Raw genomic sequence first — 24272 nt, forward strand, 5'->3', positions numbered from 1 at the left:
GGCAAGGTTGATCGACAAAAACTGAACAGCTTTGGGGAAGCAGTTCAATTGTTTTGACTCTCATTTCGACGATGCGTAGGATACTGTGACCCTGTGCAAACGATGACAACAACTTTGGGTGGTGGTGGGTCAGGAAGATGCATGGCAATGGCAGTGACGGTTGGAGAGCGAGACGCTTACAACAACAACGGCAACCGAACGAGGAAACGACAGGAAGCAGGTGACCGTTCCAGGAACCAACGGTTCGAGCTCAACAACAACTCAAGGTAGTGCGCCACAGGCATTGGTATACTCTCTTCTGAGTCGGCGCAAAATGCGTCAAAAGAGCGTCGACCACGGAAGGATTGCGGAGAGCAATATGTGGGTTTCGCTCTCCAGTATGTGACCCTTGTAATTTAGACGCAAACCCTTCAAAGGAATTGTCTCACTGGGACAAGCGGCAATGTCAGTCTTGACATCTCGCACCGTGGGATTGCGATCGTTACTAGTGACGGTAACGTCAAAGCGATCGCCGTTTAACGTGATGTGTTTGCAAGGGAACAGCCCTAGAACATCAAGCAGACATTGTATTGCTGTTTTTTCTTTTGAAGAACTTCTTTGATGATGATAAAAGTGCAATTGGTGAATATGTTTTTGCAATCCTTTGCAGGGTTGCTAGATGTGGAGGCTCAGTGGCTTGACCTAGATCCTTGGCATCGAATATCCATAAAATAAGCTTCACAACTTATGCAAACTGACTAGTCTGTTAGTCAAATTAGATAACACAAAAATTTACATTAACTGTAAAGCGATTCCCAAGAAAATTCGATGGACCATGCTGAGCGTCTTATCTACATACAGTTACTACTCTTGAGAAGTGATTTTGTGCTGTGGGTGCTCTATCTGCTCTGCCATCAAAATGCCCATGAAGAACCTCATGTAAAGTGTGGCGTTTTGTATTTACAGTTAATGTAAGCCAGACTGCAAACGAGTCGGGTCTGTCTGAGTCCTGTATCCGTCGTCACGCAGCTTTTTCAGGTGTCCCATCTTACAGTTAATCGTTCGTCACCCCCGTTCGCTGAGAGCGAGAAGGAATCAAAATCCAATCTTTCTTGTTCGACTGCGATGACAAATGTTCCCTATTAACTGTAAGCGAACAAGCAACAGATAAAATGAATAGCCAGAAGGAGGCATGCGAGACCGTAGTTCAGTAATCTTGTCTAAGGGGCCTCATGATGTTAAAAGAGGCGAAAGTATTGACTTTAGGAGAATCCACTAATCCAAAAGCACGGACAACTTGGCCCTCTTTTCGTGTACACTTTGACGACGACGGATACGTCACGTATCTTAACCTCGGATCTTTTCGCTTGCGCAAGGGAATTGTGGGTCTCGATGCATTTCGGATGTTTTCGAAACTCTCGACTCTGAGCCTTGCAGGTACCGACTCTCCACTCTCTGACCTCAAAGTAATTTTGGATTTGATTACCTCAACGATCGAGTGCCTCTATCTCGGTGGAAACGGATACCAGACTCCGGTAACGCACGTATTAGCCCCATGGATCGTCTCAGCTGCGCAGCTTGTCAAGTTGGACCTTCGCTATAACGACATGGATAGCAGTGGGTTGTCAAGTCTTTGCGATGGCCTTGTAGGTTCCAATGTCAAGTCTCTTTACCTCGAAGGAAATCGAATTAGCGACCTAGCGGCACTTGGAAAAGTCCTTGAGTGCAATTCGTGCAGAATCCAAGAGCTGTACCTTGGATCCAACCGGGTACATGCATTGGGTGCCAAGCAACTAGCATCGTGTTTGATAACAAACAGGAGTTTGAGAAAGCTTTACCTAGAGAGTAACAACATCGGGACCGAAGGAGCGCTCGCATTTGTCATAGTGTTACAGAAAGTAGCTGGAGAAGTTGCGCTGGAAAATCTATTTGTCGACAACAACAACATCGACAGAGAGGCATTGAAACAATTGGCCAAGGCTTTAAATGAATGTACAAACATCAGAGATCTTCCATAGGAGTAACTAGTTCGCGTCGCTCCCCTATAATCTTAGTCGTGCAACTTTTTCCGCAAGATGTCGACTGTGAAGGAAAATCGAGAAAGATGGACGAGTGAATACGTGCATAGTCTTGGCAAAGAAAGAGTTGACATTTATTTTTAACCCTGTAACTGCGAAGATTGTTTGGCCTCCATTTCGTAATCACTGAATTTTACAAGTGATATACGCAGAGCCTTGACTAAGCTATGTTTCACGATTCAGAAATGTCCGTGATGTTCAAAATGACTTTTCGTTATCGTCAGGGTCTAAATCGTGATCCTTGCAATAGACACATAATATCAAGGCTGTCCCGAGAGCCTTTCCTCTGTCTAAATGCGTGGTGTTCCTTTTTTTATTATTACCGGCTGTTTGGGATTGATCTTGGCATCTTTTCACATAGCGCTCGCTTTCGTATCGAACAGAAACAAACATTCAAGTTCCATCGTTACGCTACGAAGGATGCCCAACGACAATGAGCAATCCTTCTAATAGGGATTCCTCTTGGTTTGATAGAGACAACGACGAGGAGGTTTCGATTTATCCTTCCGTCGTGGAGGTGGAATCTATTTATATTCCTAGCTGTGACGAAGTTTTTGCACGAGTTTCATCCTTTACTAACTGTAAGGCGGGAATCTTCGACGCCCACAGCGAAGATTTGAACCAATTAAGACGAACCTCGTCATCCAAAGTCTTCCTTGGAGATAGCGTTATCTGCAAGGGAGGGCAAGCAAAGCCGCCTCCGTCGTTTTCTGTGCAAAGCTCCGAGTCTGCTACGAGAAAACCGGGTTCAGTGGCTGTAAGTGGAAGCGGCTCAGAATTAGAAAGACAGTCAAGCTACCGTAAAGCTGGCCAGCGACATCAGTCCATCCAAGAAGTCGAAATTAGTCCAGGTGTATTCTTGCCTCTACATGGATCAGAAGAGACTATTCAAGAAATGGAGAGCGGTAGCCTGATTACGGCAATTTGTTTTTGCTGCGCTCAAAGATTGAGCTGTGTTTCCTTAGCTAGCTATGTTTTGTGTCCTTGTTGCCGTGTGATCTCGCCGCTGGAAAGCAGTAACAGTGGTGGCGTTGGTCTTGGACTTTTTGATAAGAATATTGAATGTTGCGGTGGGTCACAAGTTGTTCCTGAAGTATCTGACAGCGCTCACGGTCGAGTCGAAGACTATGCTTGTAATGCATACGTGCACTAATATTCTAGTTGCATTGGGAAAATCAACGAGGTTTACGACCTCTCTATGGATTTTTTTGATGACATGGTTATGGAGAGCTCATGTCCACTGTCATAATATTTAAGGGGACGCCATAGTTTGTTGGCGCCTTTTTCTTCTAGACGATTTTTCTCTGCTCCGGGAGTCTTTACCATGAAGTGTACAGCAATTGTCTGCTTTTACCATCTTTGTCAACCAAGGTAGGGTTAAATTTTTAAGTCCACATTCTAAATTCATAGTAGAAGGACAAGCTCCCCTGTGATTGAAGATACGATGGTCCTCAGCTTTATCTCCCCCCTCGACCTTGGTGTCCATAAGAAAGAAGACATTGCAACTGATACTGACTTACCTTGCATCACTATGGCTTTTTGGATGAAGAGCTGATACGTTTGTTCCATACCAGAAAGGTCCGAACGACGTCAATATCAAGCGCTTCATCTGACTATTTTCATCGATGCGAGCATTCGATACTTCATAAAAACCCGGGAAAAATTAATTCTGATCGAATAAAATATCAACTAACGTTATAGTGCTTATGAACAAGTAATCTTGGCCTTTCGTTCTGTAGCGCATTTTACAGATAATCATTCCACCACGTTTACTGATATTTCAAGATTGTTGGTTACAACGAGGCGGAATAGCGCACGTCGGCACCTGTGAGAAATGCGACCGCTGGAAACAAGCTGCATAAAAGCTTTGGCGATGCCCGACTCTTCATCGAACATGAGATCTTGAACCAGTGAGGTAACGGCAATATCACGACGTTCAGCGGCTTCGGCAAGGCCCCGTCCTCCCCCGGGGCAAAACCACAAGCACATAGCAGGAGGCGCCTCCCAACAATTACAAAGATTGCCACTGCCTCGCTGTAAATCACGGGTTTCACGCAACATTCTGTTATTGTTCCCTGTAATGTAAGATTCTGGAACGGGAATGTTGTGCATCTCAAGCACCTGGTCGATGGCTGCTTCAATCAAGATGTTCATTTCGTCCTCGTCACTGTCGCAAACGTTTTTGTTTTCGTTCTTTCCCAAAAGCCTGATCTGTACTTCTTGTGCCTGGGCGGCAACAAAGAAACAAAGAATGGCGAGGAGAAAAATCTTCATGATGTATAATTTGGGAGCCGATTGTTCTCGAGAATGGTTGAAAAATGGTATTTTCGTGGGTTGGTTGGAAATTGTGTGCTCTCCGCCTGGATTGCAAAATGGATTGAAAACGAAGGTTTTGGCGACATAATTATAGTAATTTGACGCTACCAAGAATCACGTGAGACGAGATACACTCGACACAAGCGTTCAGAAATGACTATGTGATACTTAGATGACCATGACCGTTCATTGAGTCACTCGACCATCCAGAATTGATTGCTCTAGTAGATCATCGTGACCTACTTATTGATTTGGATTACAGCCACAGAAAATCTTATTCACGTATTGACGATATGCATACCCACTACTCTTTCTACGCCCAAATGAACCAGATTATGCATCCTCGGTTCTTTTCTGACAATAATGTGAGCAAAGAAAATAAAAAAACGAGCATCACAATCACGAGGGCGATTCAAATTCTCTCTCCCTTCACTTATTTTGACTGCTATATATTTGTATCATGGTACATTGCCCGATACTATCAATTCATGTCCATTTCTCGGCTGCGATGAGGCCAGAAGGAGCTACTCCAGCCAAAATGAGCAACATGGCTGACTCTGCTACCCAATGTTAGTCTTTTGAAGTTTCACTACTTAGGTAGCAATATATATATGCTGACCATATTCTGGAGCCTCTTTTGGGCCCTACCACACTACGTCAGCTAGATTTTGTGCTCTCCGCTTCTAACGAATCTATATATTTCTCGTTCACGAACTGACCATCTCTTCTGAAGGACGGATCAGTTTTGACACCGCATTCCCGAAGAATGACCAATGTACTTCTCCGATTTGTTCTTTTATTGCAACCCCTCGTAAACCTTCTTGGTTTCCTCCCTAGGGTCATCCTTGAGAGGCTTCCATAGCGCCTCGAAGTATCCTCTATGTGCGCCACCATCACAATCGTCAGCAGAGTAGTTCTGGCGCTCTATAATTCTGTCTGTGTAAGCTGTCCTTTTGAATACGACAGCTATGAGCTAGTAATCAGTTAAGGCCACGCTACCAAGCCTGGTTCCGTTTCATTTCCCCCATAGACAGCACACTTTGTGTTACCGGGCCAATATTTAACTGCAAAGCCCTACGGCGAAGAAAGACAAAGAAAAGAATGCTGCCAACGACCGAAAGAATGTCGAAATTAGTCCAGGCGTATTTTAACCATTGCATGGCAGTACGGAAACGTACGCCACTCTACAACGCCGAGAGCTGACATCGTCAATCTGCCTTTCGTGCTCTGTATGTGTCTACCAAATTGTCAAGCAATTGCTGTTTGTGTCTCAGCTGCCAATTTATAACGCCAATAGAGGAAGGGAGGAGGATGCCTGTTAGCGGAAGCCAACCTGGTCTGGGAATTGGGTTGTTGAAAAGTACATTATTGAGCTAAGGATGTGTGCACCAAGCATTGCACAGACAACTGGGTCCACACAATTTTTAGCTTTTTGTACTTAAGCATAAAACCTTTTTCTACTATCTCAGCCACCGAGTCTGGATTTCGTTTCACTTCAATGGACGTCATTGCAATGCTAATGTGCGGGAAAGAACGCAAATGTTGGTACACCCTCCGGATTTCGCGTCAAGCATCCGCCATTTTTCATTCCCAACATACCACGACCGCCAATTTCGCTCTTGTGATAAGTTGTTTGTTTCTGTGGAGATATCTCCACAACCAATTCTTTGCAGCATTCTCTATGGTTGCAGGAAGCACGACTTACAATTTCAGTGAAGATCCAGCACAAAAGCCCAAGTAAAGAAGAATGCCGTTGTCAGTAATGAACGATACCGCATCGTTAATGCGATAATGAGGATCTGTTTCAACCCAACTGACTGTGAATCTGTGTCAAGGTATAAGTTAGTATGCTTAATATACCTTGAATGTGATTTGGAGATAGCGCTCCATGGTTCAATTCCATGGCACGTTAATTTGGACAAATCTGAACATCTTTGTCCCGTGGTTGTTTTCATTCACTGTGACTTCGAATCCCAGAGGACCAAGACATCCGTCGCACTCGCTGTCAATCTATCGTCAGACAATTTCAAATCACACATATTATTCGAATCGCACGTCGAATTTTATTCCTTAAATTTGTAAATTACGAATATTGAATGATTATCGGAGATATGACTCCGGATAGATATGTGACTATTTGTATAGGCAGCCAGAACGCGACAGCTAACACAAAAGGAACCGCTCGTATCCATGAAGGACCGGGGGCTATCTCCGCCATCTCTGTCACCTGGCACTTTTTCTAGCGGGGCCACACCACACATGAATTCACAGTCGATGCGCGAGAATTCACGAGTGCAATCCCTGATTGCCTCTTCTTCCCCTGCGTTTCCGTTGCTTGACTCTCTTCCATCGGCCCGTTTCTGTTTCAAGCGAGACTGGCAGTGCTAAGTGGGAAAAGCAGATCATGAATGACGATTCCAGAGTGGCTGTAGGGACTGTGACCCATCCGAGTTCAACGGTTGCTGACCCCAAAAATCCCGAGGAATTGCATTTTTTTGACGCATCGGAGGATCACGATAGTGACGAAGAACTTCAGGACGCAATTGCAACCTCAGGTGCTCTAGTAGGAGAGAACGTCTTGGACAGTCCTGATTCTGCCTACAGGCGCGCCATAGTTTCTCCCATGTATAGTTGTCCATCCGCGCCCGAGCTGGACAATCCCAACAGTTTCTCTGTTGGTATCATGGCGAAGGGGTTGGCCTGGGTCCAGACGCAACGCGATCGACGAAGGCGTCGATATCTTCAAAATCAGGCCGAACAGCAACTACGCAAACTTCACGAAGTACAGGAAGAAGAGAAAACGAACGTGCGCTCCCTCATGGACAATTCAACGTTCCGTAACTTGGCCAACCAGAAATCAACCGATACAGAAATAGAGGAGAACGATCCGTACAAGAACACTTCCAAAGTTGATCAAGAAAAACGCAACGCCATTATAAGTCCTTCGGGAGACGGCTATACCGGCGCACTGGAGCTTTCGCCAGAAAGGTTCGAAGATGACATGTTGTTTGTTCCCAAAGTTCGTGTCGAAGAAGAGCCCGACGAAATAGATTGTCCCTTTATTTTGACACCGCACGAGATGCAGCAACTCGCGGTTCGCGTCTTGCCCCGGGGGATAGCGTACGCGCGCTGGACCAGAATCTATTCGCTCACCCGTGACGGGGATTCCTTCGATGCGTGCTTGCGCAAAATTCAGCACCATGCCCGTACCCTCATGGTTCTGCGAACGTCCCGCAACGCTCTACTGGGGGGATTTGCGGACGCCAAGTGGGAAGCTCCATCATTTGGATCGGCGCGGTACTACGGTGGACCGGAAGCTTGTTTGTTTCACTGGTTGGGGAGTGCGTCCGCTAGCCAGTCCCAGAAGCCAATATTGCGGTGTTACAAATGGACTGGCGTGAATCGGTATATCCAATTATGTGATGTCTCGCGACGGATGCTGGCTTTTGGGGGTGGTGGTGTGGAAGGGGCCTTTGGCTTGTCGGTTGAGCAAGACTTTCAATACGGATCGACTGGTCCGTGTGCGACATTCGATAACGCCCCGCTCTGCGAAGATGCGGAAAATTTCGCCATTATTGACATGGAAATCTTTGGATTTCTCACCGGCCAATTCTGAAAGCTCGAACTGTGTGTGTCGTTCTTCGCGAACCGATCTCGCTGGCTCTAGCGGCGTTCAACCATGGACGCGAAGCCTCTGCCATTTCGCAAAACAAATAGTTTGTTAGATAGTGGTAGGCAGATATAGGCCGTATACTAAAACTGCTAGTTAGAAGCGGCTGTGACTTCGCTTTCACACCTGCATTTTGTTCGCTCTTCACGGGACCACAATGTCAGTTTACTGTTCCAGTTAACAATGTAGGTTTCTGATTTGCAAACTGTAAAAAAGGCCTTACACGTCTGTCCTAAACCCGTCTCCACGCGCAACCTCTCGTGCAGGAGAGAAACTTACGGCGTTTCGCTTACCGGCATACCGTTCTCGCAAGACCGACCAAACCTCGCAGTTCCTAGAAAGCAGCCTATGCCTCTAGTAGCTAGCTACTGGTAGACTCCCCCACACAACCATCACACAACGGAAAGCGCCCCGTACACCACGACATTGTTCGCTTCATTTCGTGATTGTGTATCGGATTCTTCTTTCTGTCTTGTTACCTCGGTGTGGTGAGAGTGCTCTGTGTTAAGTTTGTTCCCTTGCTTTCTCGTCCCACACCGATTTTCCTGCTTGTAAATCATGCCCGCCGCCACTGCCAACAAGTCGTAAGTCCAGGAAAGGGCCGGCCGCCGGTGCCGTGACCGTCTCGCCCACGTAAACGTGTCGTAGAAACCCTATGTTTGGCCGGACTCCACGCCCTCGGCATGATTAGGGTTTTTTGACGAATTCGTTCACGACACGGAGCCAAAGTTCCATTCTCATTCCGTGCTTCGTTTTTTCTCCGCACTACAGCAAAATGGATAAACAGCAGCCCAAGCAACAACGTCCCCAGCCAGTGATGAGTAAAGCGGCACCCGCAACCCCGAAGCAGAACGCTTGGAGTAAACCGTTGAAAGCGGTTCCTTCGGCACCTCCCGGTTTAGGTGGTCCTCGGCCGACGGCGCCATCCACAAAGGCACCGTCCGAAGCCGAAACGGCAACCTTCGTTGCTTTGCGGGAACGCTATTTGGGACTTTGCTTGAATCTGGTCGGCCACAAGGTTGTGGTGCATTTGCGAGACGGCCGGCAGCTGGAAGGTATTTTTCACACGGCCACTTCGTTTGCTTCGATCGACGCCAAACTCCGCAACCAGTACGTCTTGAAAGGCACCCAGACTGTGAAAGCTACGACTGCGGACTCTAAAGCCAATACCGTTACTCCGATTCAACCCAATGCTACCGTTGTGCTGGACATGAGCAAGGTTGTGAGCTTGCATTGTAAATCCATTCGTCTGCAACATCAGGTCCCATCGTCATCCGTGGACAACTCGTTTACCGACACGGAGATTTCTAAAGGTGCGGCTCGGACAAACGACGCGGGCTTGGTGGCGGCCGGAGCGGCATGGACTACGCCGACGGCAAAGGCCGGCGGTGGAATCGATACTCCTGTATCCACTGCCGGTACTGTTACACCAAGATCAACCACTGGATTGAAAGCGTCGATTGGTGGATGGGATCAGTTCAGAGCCAACAAGGAGCTCTTCAACGTCACAGCCTCGTTTGATGAGAATCAATACACCACGGTACTGGACAAAAATACGGTCGACGCGCAGAAACTACGGGAGGCGGAAAAACTCGCGGCAGAAATAGAAAAGTCCGTGAGTACCAACTGGCACGTTGCCGAGGAGCGCAACCAGGTGGTACAGGGAGACTTTGACGAAGAAGACCGGTACTCGGGAGTTATACGGGAGGAGAAAGCGAAATCTCCGGCGGGAAAATCTGCAACCGTGCCGGCCGCAACCAAGGCTCCGGAAGCCGAGCCCGTGGCAGCGGTACAGAAGAAGACCATGAATTATGCGGCGGCCGCGAGTAAAAAGGCAGAACCGCAGGCTGTTGTTGTTCCACATGCGGTCGTCGAAGCCAAAAAGAAAACGGAGCCCCCAGCCACTCTTAAGAAAGCAAACAAGGCAACACCAACAATAACAACTCCTGCTCTGACGGCTAAAGCGGCCGAGTCGAAGACAGACGTACCAGCAAAACAGGTGACACAATCCGCAGAGGACAAACCATCCACGGAAACTACTTCGGAGGAGCCTGTCAAGGAAACGGCCAAAGAGGAAGAAAAACCCAAATCCAAGTTGAACGCTAACGCCAGTTCGTTTTCCTTTAACATCAATGCTAAATCCTTTACGCCAGGAACACCAGCGGCTCCGCCGGCGGCGTTTCCTGACCAATCTTACGCGATCGATCCTCATACCGGTATGCCTTTGCAGCAATACATGAATCTACCGCCGCACATTGGACAACCAGGTACGTTGTTTCTATGCTCTCGTTTCTCAGGAAGAGCGAATTGATCACTTGTACTTATACCGTTCAAATTTTTGAATTAGCCATGATGCACATGATGAACCCTGGCGTTCGGTATCCATATCCTGGTATGGAGCACCATCATGTTCCTCCACATCAGCAACAACAAGTTCATTCCCCAGCAAAAACGGGTTCTATAGTATCCCCGGTGCCTAGCCAGGAAGCTGCTCCCGTTACAGAGGATGGGAGTGTAGCTTCAGGAGCTGCGATTTCGCAGCCACAAGATGGCGAGGCAACGGAGATGACGCCACAGAACGCCCCTCAGCCGTATCCCGTACATCCATCGCAATATCCCGCAATGCCTCCCCGCGGTGGCATTTCGGGGTACCATCCCCAAATGTATCCTGGACAATATATGCATCCTCCACCCAATCCAATGTACCATCTCCCTCCCCACCGACCCATGTATCCGATGCCCCCCACTGTTCCTCCCAACATGATGCGTCCATACGGCCAAGCATACTCGAACGCACCCATGCCTTACGGATACTACGAAGACGACGGCAATGGCGCTGGAACCGGTGGTCGTGGTGGGCGCGGCGGTGGTCGAGGAGGTCGCGGCAATGGGCGTGGTGGACGAGGCGGGCGATTATACGCTGGTCGCGATGGAGGTCGCGGGCGCGGACAAACAGGTGGGCGCTTTCAGAGTCCGCCAACGGGCCCGGCCCATCCGACTGATGCCGACACTTTGGAGCCCGCACCTTTGACGGATCCGACGCCGGCCATGGCGGCGGGCGCAACCCCGAATACGGAAGAAGCGTCCACTTGAGACGCTACAAGTTTTCGCGATGTACTTACGCATAGCGACGCAGGTACTGCTTCCATAGAAAGCACCTTAAGCTAGTATAGGCGCTATCGTCGTGGACAATGATGTATTGCGTTCAAGACATTAACTACTACTAAGGTTTACTACCGGGAACCGTTTCTCTAAATGGGACGAATCACTTGTTTTGGTTGAACGAGATACTGTACGAGCCCGTGTTGGGATCTTTCTGGGTCTGAAAGTTGTCCAAAGATAATCCGAAATTGCCTAGAATGCTGTTGCCCAAATCCTTCAGCTTATCCATGGTTTCGACCTTGAGTTTTTCTAGACGAGCGTCTTCGAGTTTCTGTAAACGTGCGACAGTACTACGAATTTGCGCATTGGAGGGATCGAGCTGTAAGGCTTGTTGGGCATCCTGCAAGGCTTTGGCAATATTTTCGTTGGTACTCATGTCCTCGTCATCGTTGTCGTCGCCCGTTCGACTGGAGTGTTGCAACTGATGCTGTAGTTGCTCGTAGGCCGTACTCCGTCGAATATAGGCCTTGACGTAAGCCGGATTGAGAATGATGGCTAGATTACAGTCTTCGATGGCGTGATCGTAGCGTTCCATATGCAAAAGTGCCGCGGCGCGATTGCAGTAATACGTGGCGAGTGCCGTGGCGTGCGGATGTGGTGGGTCCAGCATGAAGCGTTCCGTTCGAGAACGATCGGGTTGCTGGGTTGGTTCGTTGTCGGAATTATCATCATCGTTGTCTTTCTTTTTGCGACGCGCTTCGTCTTGTGCACGCAGTTCCTGTCGATATCGTTCTTGCCGTGCCTGATTCCAAGCTTCTTGTCGTTCCAGTATTTCGTCCGCGGCGGGTTCTCCGGGTGTGGCGTGAATCGCCCGAGTGTAACAATCGTACGCATCCAACCACTGTTTCTGTTGGAATTCGGCGTTCCCCTGCTGCTTGTGAAGTTCGGACTGGTGCAAGGGGGAATCGTCCGGAGTGACGGCTTTGGGTGGTGGCATCTTTGTGGTCGTTGCTGTTGCCGGAGATACCCCGCCGCACAATTCCAACACGGCGCCATCGTCTCGAGTCACCGCGTCCAAATCGAAACCGTCACTGTCAAACTTGGGACTCGGCATGCTGTGACCAAGGAACTCTCTCGGAAACTACAAACTGGTGATCACTAGACACGTGGATTTATATTATAACAAGAGAAAGCAGATTTGTTGTGCAAGGAAGGGATCGAATCGTCAGGAATGCCGGTAATTGTACACGTAGACAAATGTGTGAAGCACCGATTGTTCGTGGGAATACTGAGCCTTGCTGTTTCGGGTGGGGGATCTCGTCTGTCCGACGGCGAAGTCGTAGTCGTAGGGCCAGGGTTCATTGGTCGTATGGTACGTCGTACAGACGTCGATCTGTCTCAGAGGCAAGGAAGGTATGAGCCCACGACATTCCATAGATCCGACGTAGCCCCACAACCAACTTGTTCCTTCCGTGTCTCCGTCTGTCTGTCTATCGACGCGAGTGGGAAGAAATTCCGAAACGTACTAATGCAACACGCTCGTATCGGAGGAGTGCAATTCCCCCATCAACCCACTTGGTTGGGTCCCTCCCCTACACGCAAACTGTCAAGGGTCGGGTGGATGCCGTGTGCCGGTCGTCCCTGGCCTGTCCATTTTCTGTGGTTTGGAACGGCGAGAGACACCATCAACTCACCAGTCGACCAGCACCGTCACCACTAGCCAAACAAATACTCCCTTCACTTTGGTCATCGATCCATCTCGTACTCTGTGTAGAGACGTTGTGTAGTGTCGCACGAGTGCGTTCCGCTCTATACCCGATCGACGCAGAGAACCTATTTCCCGTACCACGAGATATCCGGGACGTGTCCATCCGTCGTGTTCTTGGCTCCATCAGTCGACCGTTTGCGCCAACGATTGGCATCGTCTACTCTGCACAGTCCGCTTTATCGCAACAGCCGTATTGACCGTGAGCCTCCATTTTCTCGGATTGGAAGGTCGGACGCTTTGCTTTTTTATATTTATTCATCTGTTTGCATACCGACGTGTTGTGTACATACTCGACCGTGTTTTCGTTTTTGTTGGTGAAAGCCACGGCATTCTTTCTTCTAGTTTTCCCTCGTTCGTGCCTGTACGCGTATTTAAAAAAGCAATGAAGGCAATACACGTCGGTGTGCCACGCTACTGCCGCGCACTGTCGTTCGATAACGACACATCCACCGTCTCATCGCACAACAACAATAGTCACAGAATACCGATATCGACAACCACCACCACCACCGTCCGCACAACAACAACATCAACTCGCCTGTTGCGCAAAATCACTGTCCGATCGGTAATCGTCGCTTTCTCTTGTGCGGCACTGTGGTTGCAACTCGACCCGCCGCTGTTTGTGGCTGCCTTTGCCCCCGGGACGTGTACTACGGTGACGACTACTGCCACCGTCGCACGCGTATTGCCGTACGCGCTGCGGACCGTGACGACGAAACCGTATCGACTGGCGCACTCGCAACCCGTACCGCTACATCCCCACCACCGTATCGACGGCGTACCGTTGGCCGCCACTGCACGCGAAACGGGATCCACCGCCAAGGACGACGACACGGCCGAATGGAGGGCCGTACTGGCCGCGTTGACCCTCTACCAAGCCGCCTTTGGTGACGTCAAGGTGCCGCAAAAATTTATTGTACCCACCGCCTCGCCTTGGCCCAAACCCGCCTGGGGGCTCAAACTCGGCAAGGTGGTCGCCAACATTCGACTCACCGGAAAGTATATACACGGACGGGACAAGCGCAAACAAGCGCTCGAAAAATTAGGTTTTCTATGGGCGGCACGGAGTACGCCGCAAACGCGGGCCGAGGCGGAAGACGACCGCTCCAACGTGACGGTGGAACAAATTTTGGCAGCCTTGGTAGCCTACCGTGAGAACGTGGCTCCGTTGGGACCCGTGCCCGCCAAGTACATCGTGCCGGATGCCGAGCCTTGGCCAGAACGGGTACGGGGGCTCCCTTTAGGATCGCAACTAGCGCGATTGCCAATGGACCAATTGCCGGAAACAATCCAGGCCAAGCTGCAAGACTTGGGCGTCATGGAACGATATATGCCGTTGGCATCCTCCGGCTCAATGGGTGCTCCCCCGACTGCGCCGGTTGTCTCGGGAGAAGCGTACCAGTCCGCAAGTAATGTACCACCAACTGCTAACGACATTCGCTTCCATAAGGTCTACCTCGCCTTGCGAACATACAAGGATGTGTACGGAGATTTACTTGTTCCGCAACCATTTGCGGTTCCATCCAAAGCCCCATGGCCGCAAGAAACCTGGGGACTCCGCTTAGGCGCCCGGGTGAACGCGGTACGATCCCAGGGAACCTTTGTTAATGCGAATCCCGATCGGCGTCAGGCACTGGATGATTTGGGTTTTGTGTGGTCCCCGCCCAAGGAAGGCTCGCGGCGCGTCAAAAGCCGCGAAGCGAACAGCTTACCCGATACTGCCATTCCTGCCAGCGCAACGACGAAGAATTCGTTGGACTCCTTGCTCGACGATTCGACCTTTGATTTTGGACAGGACTTTATGGATCAAGGAGGTGACGGCCGTGACGGCTTGGGGGGAGGATCCGCGACAGCTCCAACCTGGGGTTTAGAGGGTGGCCGCTTGCTGCCTGTCGAAGAAGCCGCGGCGGCGGCTCAGGCAGCGGCTGAAGAAGAGTACGCTCCCCCACGGACACTTCAGGAAAGTCTAGACGAGGCGACCGTTCGAGCGATGGAATGCGGCGTCATCGAAGGGTTGACGGACCGAAAACGCGTCATGAAAGGCAAACGCGAAAAGGCGATTCCCTGGTTTAATGACGATTTTGGAGACGACTTTGTCTTTGAAGATGTCGTTGAGGCCTTGTCGTTGTACAAGCGTATGTATACGGATTTTGACAACTTGACTGCGAGCGAAGAATTTGTCGTTCCGACACACAACGTTCGTACTGGGTTTTTAGACGACGTTGACGACGATTTGAATACGTTTGATGTAGACGCGTCGGCTCGGGCAGCGGCTGCGATAAAGCAGTACGAAGAAGAAGGTATGAAAGATCGGAGCGACGATCTAATTGCGGCCGAAATCCAGCGAATTCAACGGGAAATTGAAGGAAGCAACGTCGCAACCAAAACCAAACCGTCCAAGGTTGTGCAAAGCACTACCGAGTGGCCCGAACATTTGGCAGGAATGAAGCTGGGAAATATTGTAGCTCGTATCCGAGATGGAAGTTTAGAAGTAAAGCACTTATCAGAACGAAAGGCACAACTCGACAGTATTGGCTTTGAATGGGGCGATCCCAAGAGGTTTCTTGACGTTCCGTTTGAAAAAGCTATGTGCGCCATGTACGCATATTACTTGGTACGCGGTGACATGTTTGTGTACGAAGATTTTGTTATGCCGGAGGAGGATCCCTGGCCACAAGCCTTGGCTGGGTACGAGATCGGCAAAACAGTCATGCGATTGCGGGAGCTTCAGGACTTTTTAGAAGCATACCACCCCGAAAAGGTCAGTCTGTTACGCATGATCGATTTTGTGTGGTTCCCCACAATGGCATTGCCTCTCGATCCAGATGAACCAGAATTGACCAACGAGACTCTGCTTTTAAGCGCTCTTGGGCATCCAGACTACGCGAAAATGATTGACATTCCTATGGGTCTTCCAGACAAGATTGTAGCTGATGGACCGTTCGTGGAAAGCGACAACCCAAAGCACTGGTGGCGTAAGTGGCACAATTGGGATTATGTCCAAAACTATTGGTACCAACAAGGCCGCCGAGATAATGCTTTTGTACTTAAAGGAATGGGTTACCCTCAAATGGCGAAGGAGCACGAAGCCAAGTACGGTCCAGGGCTGTTTACACAAATGGAGGAAACGATGGCAGTTCTGGAATCTGGTATTGAAGAAAAGTCATTAGACGAAAAGAAGGAATTGCTTCAAACCCTACACTTTTACCGTCAGGAGATGCTCGGATGTACTGATATCGCCGCCTGGGATCGAAATCAATGGCTAGCCGATCTGGACACAGAAATGCTTAAAATTATGAAAGACTCAAATCTTGAAATTGAATTGGATGTTGACGAGGACGAGGGGTACGACGACGAGGCAATAGATGGTGAAGAATATATTGAAGACGAGGACTACGAGGAAGAGGAGCCCGAAGAAGAAGAAGAAGACAAAGAAGAGTTTGATGTAGAAGACGAGCTTGGCTTGTCGGGCAAGCAATAGCATCTTGAAGCTACAGCCGACGCGAAGCAAGTGTGACAATAAAACTGATTTATCATGTGTTGGCACAATTCAAGTAGTTCAGCTTACAAAGGCCATATTTTGCGAGACGAAACCAATAGCTCCTAAAAGCTAAGGTCATCCGTCTCCTGCTGTGTCTTTCTACCGCCAACCCTTTTGACGCATGTATGTTTATCTCTAGTCAACTTAGCGCCGCGGGCTTTGAGCGCTGGTTGCCCTTTGCGATAGACTGCCACATAGCTACACCCAACTATGAGGATAACTAGAGCCACAATGAGCACCCAAAAGCCAGCCGATAAGCTGAAGTCGTCATCGGAATTCATTGCTTCGCCAAGACGAGACAAGGCAATGGGAACGAAAAAATCCCCCGAGGTTTCCAAATCACGACCTCCACGAAGGTTGCGGCCATCGAATGCAATCACAATCGTCCCTGATGCCAAAAGAGAGTCCGGCCGGCCTGACATAAAGAAAGTGGAGTCCACCGGTGTGCGAACTTGGCAGGACATTCCTGAGCAAAAGGCGCTTGTACCTGTAACACGAGTACCGGCATCGTCGATAACCACTGTATTGCTGCTACCTTGTCCCAAATTGAGGTTGCTGACACCAAGAAGGCGCGCCGTACTACTGGTGATGCACAAGCCCAGAACATCGCCCATTTCCAAAGGATCATTGATACACTTGCTATCTACATCGCAAGGACAGCCCTGAAGAAATTCAGTTTCGAAATTACCCCGTTCCACATTGGGAGAGCGAGAAGCATCAACGTTGGCAGCACTCGGTTGTACAGCCTCGGTCGGGCTTATCGTAGGAGACTCGCTGGATTGTTCCAGGTCAACTACACGGTCTCGCCAAACACAAGGAGAGTATTTTCCGCTGACGAAGCCCAGCACTGCGTTGCATTCCTCCTTGCTTATATCGGACTCATTGCTATGACGACAAACCCTCCGATCAAGAAAAGGGTCCACGCTGTCGGAAACTGGAAGCCCGCAAAAAGGGGTGGTGTCCTGAAATACCCTGACACTTCCCACGATATCCCGATCATCGTTGCGTTTCCGCATCGAACCCGACACAATCACGGATCCTCCAGCATTCATCGAAACATCATTCCCCCACCAATCAATAGTAGCATTGCCCAGTATAGTCTCAATCAGCCTATACGTGTTGATTTTTGTATCCCATTGATACACCTGAACCAAACCAGTAAAACGTTCGTGGTGTAGACTGGTAATTGCAATTCGATTTCCATCGGCAGACAGCGCAAGAGCCCGACCGAACCGGTCGTTGTCGTCTTTCCCAAGTATTTCGTCCAGTTGAATCCATTGACTCGTTTCGTCAAGATCGTAAACGTGGACGGAGCCACGATTGGCACCGGCTATAGCTGAAGTTGGAGCGCCCACAATCAAAGTTGAGGACCGAATGGCAATCGAATATCCGAATTGACCATCAACAATAGCAGAATTGCCTACTATGTCTTTGCCCACTGTAGAAAAAAGGTTGGGTGTTGAGGTGGAGATCCGCACAACACGTATCATCCCGCGATTTGTGTGAGCGTTAGGGGATGAAATGGCTAGGACCAGCGTGGTGGGCTCCGAAGAAGTGTCCAACGAAATTTGGAATCCAAACCGATCTCCTGTATTGTCTCCAACGAAATCAGCCCATAGTGTCCAAACACCGCCATCACTGTCGAATTCGTAAACGTCAACTCGGCCGCGATTGCCGTCGAAGCGATCGCAACTAACGACCAACCAATTTTGAAACACTTCAACGTTGTCTCCTGGACAATTTTGAATGGGACTTTTAAAAATTGGTTCCATAGTGGACGTTTGGTAGAGCTGGATTGAACGATCGTCATGGCGAACCGCCAACGTGACACCGTCGGGGCTGAGAGAAAAGTAGTCCCCGAGTCCTTCGTCCTCGGTACCAAACAAGGCTTGATCCAAACTCCATGAGTCACCATCGTCTAGTCGTTGGTAAATCAGAATGGCACCGGCACCAGGAAGGGGTACCGCTGTGTTAGTGTCGACCAGATTGGACCATTCGTAGTCGAAATTTGGGGCGCCGACAGCCAAGATGCGACCGTTGTCGGAAATGGAAACCGCGGAACCAAAGTCGACACGGGCACGCTCATCGATTCCGGCTAGAGGACTGAAAATCTCTGAGCCAACTTGGTCGAAAGTATTGCTTTGGGTCTGAGGGAAAAAGATTCCGCTCAGCAAGACCAGCAAGGGATTGAGCTTCACGATCATTGTATTTAACTAGAACGATGTTCGAAGTGAAAGTCTTTTGGAGGCCAAGGAGATCGGAAATGTGAGCTCTTGTCAATTCGAAGATGCCAAGAACGTGACCGAGACGTGCCGAAAAGTTAATGTTTTACATTTTAACTTCTCAAGTGTTCCCGTCGTCTGTTGTCAAAAGAGCGTAATACTGGCGTACACCAGCGCTATGGCGCAGAAAAATAGCTTCCATTGCGAAACTGCCTTCAAGACTGACGTATATCCTAACAGCGCTACGAACGGATTCGATTCCGGACACAATTTTGCATTAGTGTGTGCATACAATCAGCGTGTATGGATTGCGAAGCCTGTGAAGTTTCGAACGTGCAACGCGTTTCGCCAAGATGTTTTGGACCAAGAACGCTGGCGGACACCATTGTGTATTGCAGACATGAGTCCATCCTGTCGTTTCGGTCCCTGTGATGTAGACTGATTTTCTGTGGTCTGTACGTCGAAAAGTGATCAATGTAACTGTAAATGCAACGTAACAACTCTAGGAATACGTTTGTGTCTACCTAATGTTAGTGGACCGCTACTATTCATCGAAAAAACTTAGTCTTCAGTAGAATAGAAAGCACACTTGTTGGCTAAAAAGTTGGCGGAGCACGCCATGTAGATTCTCCCATTCCATGTTATGGTAGACTTGGTGTCTTCGTCTCGTTCGGACAAAGGCTGAAGGGTAAAGTGACAAAGGCCATCCGCTTCCACTCGTTGTTCCCCGATTGTACGAATCGTTACGAGACTTTCGATCTTACGAGGCACCAGGCCCAATGGTTCACACAAGCGTTCGATGCCTTTCCATAATCGCTCAATTTCAAGAGCATCGTGCAAGAGCGGGACAGACTGCCATGAGGATGAAAATGTGTCGACAGTGAAGAAAGCACTGGGGTCCAACATCAAGAGATCGCCGATAGTTGCGACGATAGATCGCACAACGCGGACATACTCAGCGAGGCCGTTTACAAATATCTGCAGAGCACTTTTGGTGAGATGTTTCTCGTCCGATGGTACAGACAAAGCTTCTTCCAGCAGGAGCACTGCTGTTTTTAGCTCATTTTTCACGATAGTAAAGCTCTGCTCCCAGAAAGTCGACGCCAGCCTGCAGCCGTCGATAGTTAACAGGGACAGAAGGTGTGCACAACGCTTTGCGCGATTCTGTCGCTCCTCACTCAATGGGATTTCCATTCCAATGTTTGCATCAAAACACTCCTCGAGATTAATGTGATGCTCCGGTGGCATCAGAGACCGTCGAATAGACTCAGGAAGCTGGTCTGATTGACGCGAAATGTGCTCCCTGATCAGCATAACTCTCTTTATTTCGGGTTCGCCAGATATCGTGGTTGGGACATGAGTAGGGCACTCAGATGTAGTTTGATTGCCTATTGCGTCGGCAAATTCTCCAAAAGACTCAAAATCTTCAACTTCCGACCCGGACGAAACACCAAATTGGGGATGAGCATCCGACGGGTGCACTGAATTTGCCTCGTCCATGTGAACGATGCGAACGTGTGCGCTGGAAGAGGCGACCTCGAAAGCTGAGAAATCGCCGAAGGCGTTGTTATTTTCCGCCGCTACCTTCGCGTCTGGCTGACTTTCACATGATTCGTAGACTGGATCACTTCCGGTAAAATAGGCGTCGACCAGTTCTTCAGGCTCTTTGTTCATGACTGATTCTTCAAGTTTTAGTGAACTCGAACATCCAAAGGCGTTCATTTCATACTCGTCGGTCTCCTTCGGGATGCTCTCCGTATCATTGATTCTTATTTGTATTTTATTGGAGAGGTCTTCTCCATCGAGAGACTTGGTTTCTTCCTTTTGCTTCTTCTCTTCAAGAGATTCCATCACCTCAACAACCTCGAAGTTATCGAATGATTCAGAACTCCCAGGATTCTTGGTTTCGTTAACGTCATCAAAGTTTTCGAAGGCGTGGCTTTCCTCCCCCAGTGCAGATATCAAGTTTCCATAAGTATCGTGGTCTTGTTCCATCGAAGGGAGGAGGGGAATTGGAAGAGCAGGTCCAGCTAAAGAATCAAAGGCAGCGAACGGATCGTCCGTTCGTATGGCAGTCTTGCAATCAAACCCAGTTTTTCGGGAGTTAAAGCAGTTTGAATCGGTTGCTAAGGACATTTCACTAGCAGAAGTGCAGGAGTCTCTTTCCAGATCGGCTCCCTCAATAAGAGCGGCAGCGGAACTTTCCTCGACGTGTTGGCAATCAAGTATGCTATCATTCTTGTATACAGATTGTATTTGGGCCGAGGGGATTACAGTGTCATTTCTCTCGATACTATCATGCTCGTTTTCTCTCAAAAGGACCATACCGGCGGCATGAGCATAGTCTTCGCCGAAAACGGGTGATGGGACACATTCAACCGAAACCTTCGATGCAGAGCTCTCGGATGTAATATTTGAAAGAAGAACAGGCGTTGCTTTCGCACCTTTCGCCCCAATGTCCCCAAGAACATCTGGTTGGCCACTTCCCGGTGGTTCAGGAATGAACAGAGACCGCTGATTCGAAGCTCCTGCGTCAGTATCTGTTTTAGAATGATCATGACTAGTCTCTGTTGCGAATTTGGCTTGATATGCATTGCATAGAGGCTGCTGAGCCGAGAGCGGAAAAAGACTTAAGCTTTTCGGTGGCAGCAGATCAGAAGAAACCGACACGGAAGGCTCTGCAAGGGCTGAACCCTCATTTGCATCACTTTTGATAACACAATCAATACCGCCAGGGTTTTCGGAAGCTTCATTCGCCACCAGTGTGCCTGGCTGGAAAGATGACGCCATGGAAAAAGAGGCACCAAACCCTACTTTATGCTCTTGCTCTACGCCTTCAAACTCCCCACCATCTTCATTTTCGCCATCCGCTTCGGTTTCTATGCGACCGATTGCTACGGACGTTTCATGGTGATCGATAGCAGCAGATAAAACGACTTGATCCGAAGAAGGTAGCTCGTTCACGACCAATGCTTCTGGCTGGCGAGATGACGACATGAATGAAAAAGCACCAAGTCCAATTTCATGGTCTTGCTCGGCTAGGTCTACTCCTTCAAACTCCCCAAAATCTTCATTTTCGGTTTCGGCTTCGGTTTCTATGCGACTGCTCGCTACGGACATTTCATGGTGACCGATAGCAGCAGATGAAACGACGTGATCCAAAGAAGGAAGTGGGGCGTCGTTTGCGCTGGCTAAAGCGTCTAGCGCGTCCCAGCCTGTCAATTCAGGTGCAGTATCTCCCATCGAACCCACTGCCGCCGTAAAGTCGCCAAAGTCGTCATCATCGTCGAAGTCCATCTTCAGCTCTTTTGACAAATCAGAAACAACAATGGCATCCACCAATAGCGTTCCATCTCTGGAAACGACTCCAAAGTTTTCTTCTTTCAACTTGTTGAAGCACTCGTCCTTCTCAGTCTGATCTGATTTCTGTACGGAACTAACAGGAAATGTGCATTGTTCATTCATTGACGTTCCAGCAAAGCTTCCAAAGTCTTCATCATCCTCAGCCGGAAATTGAACAGAATCCGCGACTCGCGAATCTTTTTCTTTTACAGTGAAAACGGTGCCGATGGGCTCAGGAGATGGTAGACTAGGAAGAGGCGTTTGTTCTACATCGACTAAGCTGCCAAACGCATCCGAGACCGACAGTAACCCGACAGGAACTCTTTCCGCTTTCGAGAGCTCATCAATTATAGCGCTTGCTTGTGAGCCCAAAGTCGCCAAAGCAGCTTTAGTGGCGGGCATATCATCAAAGTCGTGGCTGTCTAAGCAGTTAGTTTTGGACCCTCTACATACACTCGCTGTGCAATTTGACTCTTCGGTTAGGAAACTTCCGAGCTCGGCCTCTTGGCTTGTCCTCGCTTGATTTGAGTTGACATTGTCATTGCAATTCGGCTCGTGCGTTGACGTTGAGAGGAGCCCGCGTGGACTATCGAACACGCCGGCCATGGATGGGTAAAGGTGCCCGGAAGCGTTTGATCCAAGAGTTGAAACTGCATTGCTTGTAGAACGAATCAAAGAAATATCTTGCGGTAGGACAGGATTCGATTGCGATACACAAAAAGGCGAAACAGGCGCGGTCGCTGTTGCTTCCACATAATCTCCAAAATCGCTGTCTTCGTCATTGGAAATGCGTTCATTCTTCTCCGCCAAAGAGTCTGAAAGATTGGGCAGTGGATTGTCGGGAAGTGGTTGAATTTCCGCGAACGGGTCGAAATCCCCGTCTTCTCTTCGTTTTTCTGGCCAGAAAAGTGAACTCTTCATTTTGGACTGAATATTCGATGCGTGTACAGTCGGCCCGAAACGATTACCAATTGATGGCTGTTGTTGTCTTTGTTGCGAATGGGAGGGAGCATTGCTGCTGTGGCTTGAAGGAATTATGTTGCACGTCATGTCCAGCCCATTACCATCGATTGTTGTGGCTGACATATCTCTCCGCTCTTCATAACTCGAGCTTTCTCCAACGTGCGGGTTGTTCGAAAGGAAAGACATGTCTGATTGACTCATAGGTCTTTCACTATTGTTGTACAATGCTGTTTGTCGACCTGAATTTTGATTGGATGCGGAGAAATTCTCTTGCCCAAGAAATTGGATTTGGTGTCGATAAAGCGTTGGAATCCTTGGTAGTACTGTGGATAGACTTGTCCTTACATAGAGCGCTGCTCGTGAGCCCCCCTCCGTTTTGTGTGCTTTCGTTATACTGCAAGTAGAGTTGCGTCAAAAGATCACCATCTGGAAAGGGTATATTCTGGAAGATTGGTAGCGGTAAAGCCATATCAGCGGTCGTTTGCAAAGTGTTTCCGAGTGCCTGCGCTGGTGTCTCTCCGGATCGAAGGGCTCGGTCCAAATCATCCACAACAACGGAGCTGCACTGTGCCAGTGCTACAAGTCGTAAAATCATCCACAATTGAGCGATCTGCGTCAAGTGACCAATATTTTCAGGATCCGCTACAGTCCAAATATTCCGCAATACCAACCGGTTGACCTTCGATTGACTAAGAAATGGGACAGCGTCTTTACCGTTTACTCGAAAGCTGCTATCCGGTGTAGTATGAAACACTGATTGAGCGATGAAGACGGCATAGGCTTGCTCCGATGATGTCGGTTTGTAAAAAAGAGGGGGGGATCCCGAACCAGCGGGAGACATTCGGTCAAAAGACTCAGTATCAGCTGGTATAATAAAAGGCTGACTGGACAGCAAGAACAAATGATATTGCCGTCGATGGTTTGCTGTGCGCCGCCATTGTGAATGGAGGTCATACGCATCTGTGAACACAATACGGAATTTCTCTATTTGACTTTCTGACATGACTGTGACAGTATATTTAACCTTTATCAAATTCCCGTGACTGATCAAAGAGAAAATACGCTAACGGGGATGGGAAAAGGTGAAAATCTCCCTAAAGGGGACAGAACGTGTTCGCTTTAAGTAGCTTCATTTGGCGCCAGTTTATTGTTAAATGTTCTGTCCCCTTTAGGGAGTTTTTCACGTTTTCCCATCCCCTTTAGCGTATTTTCTCCTGATCAAACAAACAGAAACTGTAACAGCAAGAGTTGCCAGCATAGCACCATCATGGAATGGTTCTGACAGTGAATT

The 24272-nt window shown here is 48.9% G+C and overlaps 8 protein-coding genes across 8 annotated transcripts; 5 read left to right on the top strand and 3 right to left on the bottom strand.

Annotated features, from left to right (window-relative positions):
- Positions 1–1211: 1211 nt before the first annotated feature.
- Positions 1212–1997, top strand: PHATRDRAFT_34431 (predicted protein; the record flags this gene model as incomplete). Its single annotated transcript, XM_002178766.1, has 1 exon — positions 1212–1997. One exon carries the CDS (start codon positions 1212–1214, stop codon positions 1995–1997), a length of 786 nt encoding a protein of 261 aa, XP_002178802.1.
- Positions 1998–2336: 339 nt separating this feature from the next.
- PHATRDRAFT_44890 (predicted protein) lies at positions 2337–3210 on the top strand (the record flags this gene model as incomplete). The annotated part of the gene is made up of 1 exon (XM_002178767.1): positions 2337–3210. The coding sequence occupies exon 1, from the start codon at positions 2491–2493 to the stop codon at positions 3208–3210; it is 720 nt and encodes a 239-aa protein (XP_002178803.1). The 5' UTR covers positions 2337–2490.
- A 602-nt stretch (positions 3211–3812) lies between these two features.
- On the bottom strand, positions 3813–4331 carry PHATRDRAFT_34433 (predicted protein; the record flags this gene model as incomplete). The annotated part of the gene is made up of 1 exon (XM_002178986.1): positions 3813–4331. One exon carries the CDS (start codon positions 4329–4331, stop codon positions 3813–3815), a length of 519 nt encoding a protein of 172 aa, XP_002179022.1.
- A 2300-nt stretch (positions 4332–6631) lies between these two features.
- Positions 6632–7989, top strand: PHATRDRAFT_44891 (predicted protein; the record flags this gene model as incomplete). The annotated part of the gene is made up of 1 exon (XM_002178768.1): positions 6632–7989. The coding sequence occupies exon 1, from the start codon at positions 6778–6780 to the stop codon at positions 7987–7989; it is 1212 nt and encodes a 403-aa protein (XP_002178804.1). The 5' UTR covers positions 6632–6777.
- A 612-nt stretch (positions 7990–8601) lies between these two features.
- On the top strand, positions 8602–11136 carry PHATRDRAFT_44892 (predicted protein; the record flags this gene model as incomplete). The annotated part of the gene is made up of 3 exons (XM_002178769.1): positions 8602–8627; positions 8815–10310; positions 10391–11136. The coding sequence occupies 3 exons, from the start codon at positions 8602–8604 to the stop codon at positions 11134–11136; spliced, it is 2268 nt and encodes a 755-aa protein (XP_002178805.1).
- A 172-nt stretch (positions 11137–11308) lies between these two features.
- PHATRDRAFT_11391 (predicted protein) lies at positions 11309–11815 on the bottom strand (the record flags this gene model as incomplete). The annotated part of the gene is made up of 2 exons (XM_002178987.1): positions 11309–11553; positions 11614–11815. The coding sequence occupies 2 exons, from the start codon at positions 11813–11815 to the stop codon at positions 11309–11311; spliced, it is 447 nt and encodes a 148-aa protein (XP_002179023.1).
- A 1070-nt stretch (positions 11816–12885) lies between these two features.
- On the top strand, positions 12886–17930 carry PHATRDRAFT_44894 (predicted protein). Its single transcript, XM_002178770.1, has one exon. The coding sequence runs from the start codon at positions 13296–13298 to the stop codon at positions 16392–16394; it is 3099 nt and encodes a 1032-aa protein (XP_002178806.1). The 5' UTR covers positions 12886–13295; the 3' UTR covers positions 16395–17930.
- A 1250-nt stretch (positions 17931–19180) lies between these two features.
- Positions 19181–23822, bottom strand: PHATRDRAFT_44896 (predicted protein; the record flags this gene model as incomplete). Its single annotated transcript, XM_002178988.1, has 2 exons — positions 19181–23169; positions 23327–23822. 2 exons carry the CDS (start codon positions 23820–23822, stop codon positions 19238–19240), a joined length of 4428 nt encoding a protein of 1475 aa, XP_002179024.1. The 3' UTR covers positions 19181–19237.
- Positions 23823–24272: the final 450 nt, after the last annotated feature.

Source organism: Phaeodactylum tricornutum, chromosome 5, assembly GCF_000150955.2.
Source record: "Phaeodactylum tricornutum CCAP 1055/1 chromosome 5, whole genome shotgun sequence".
In the NCBI taxonomy this organism is placed as follows: domain Eukaryota; phylum Bacillariophyta; class Bacillariophyceae; order Surirellales; family Neidiaceae; genus Phaeodactylum; species Phaeodactylum tricornutum.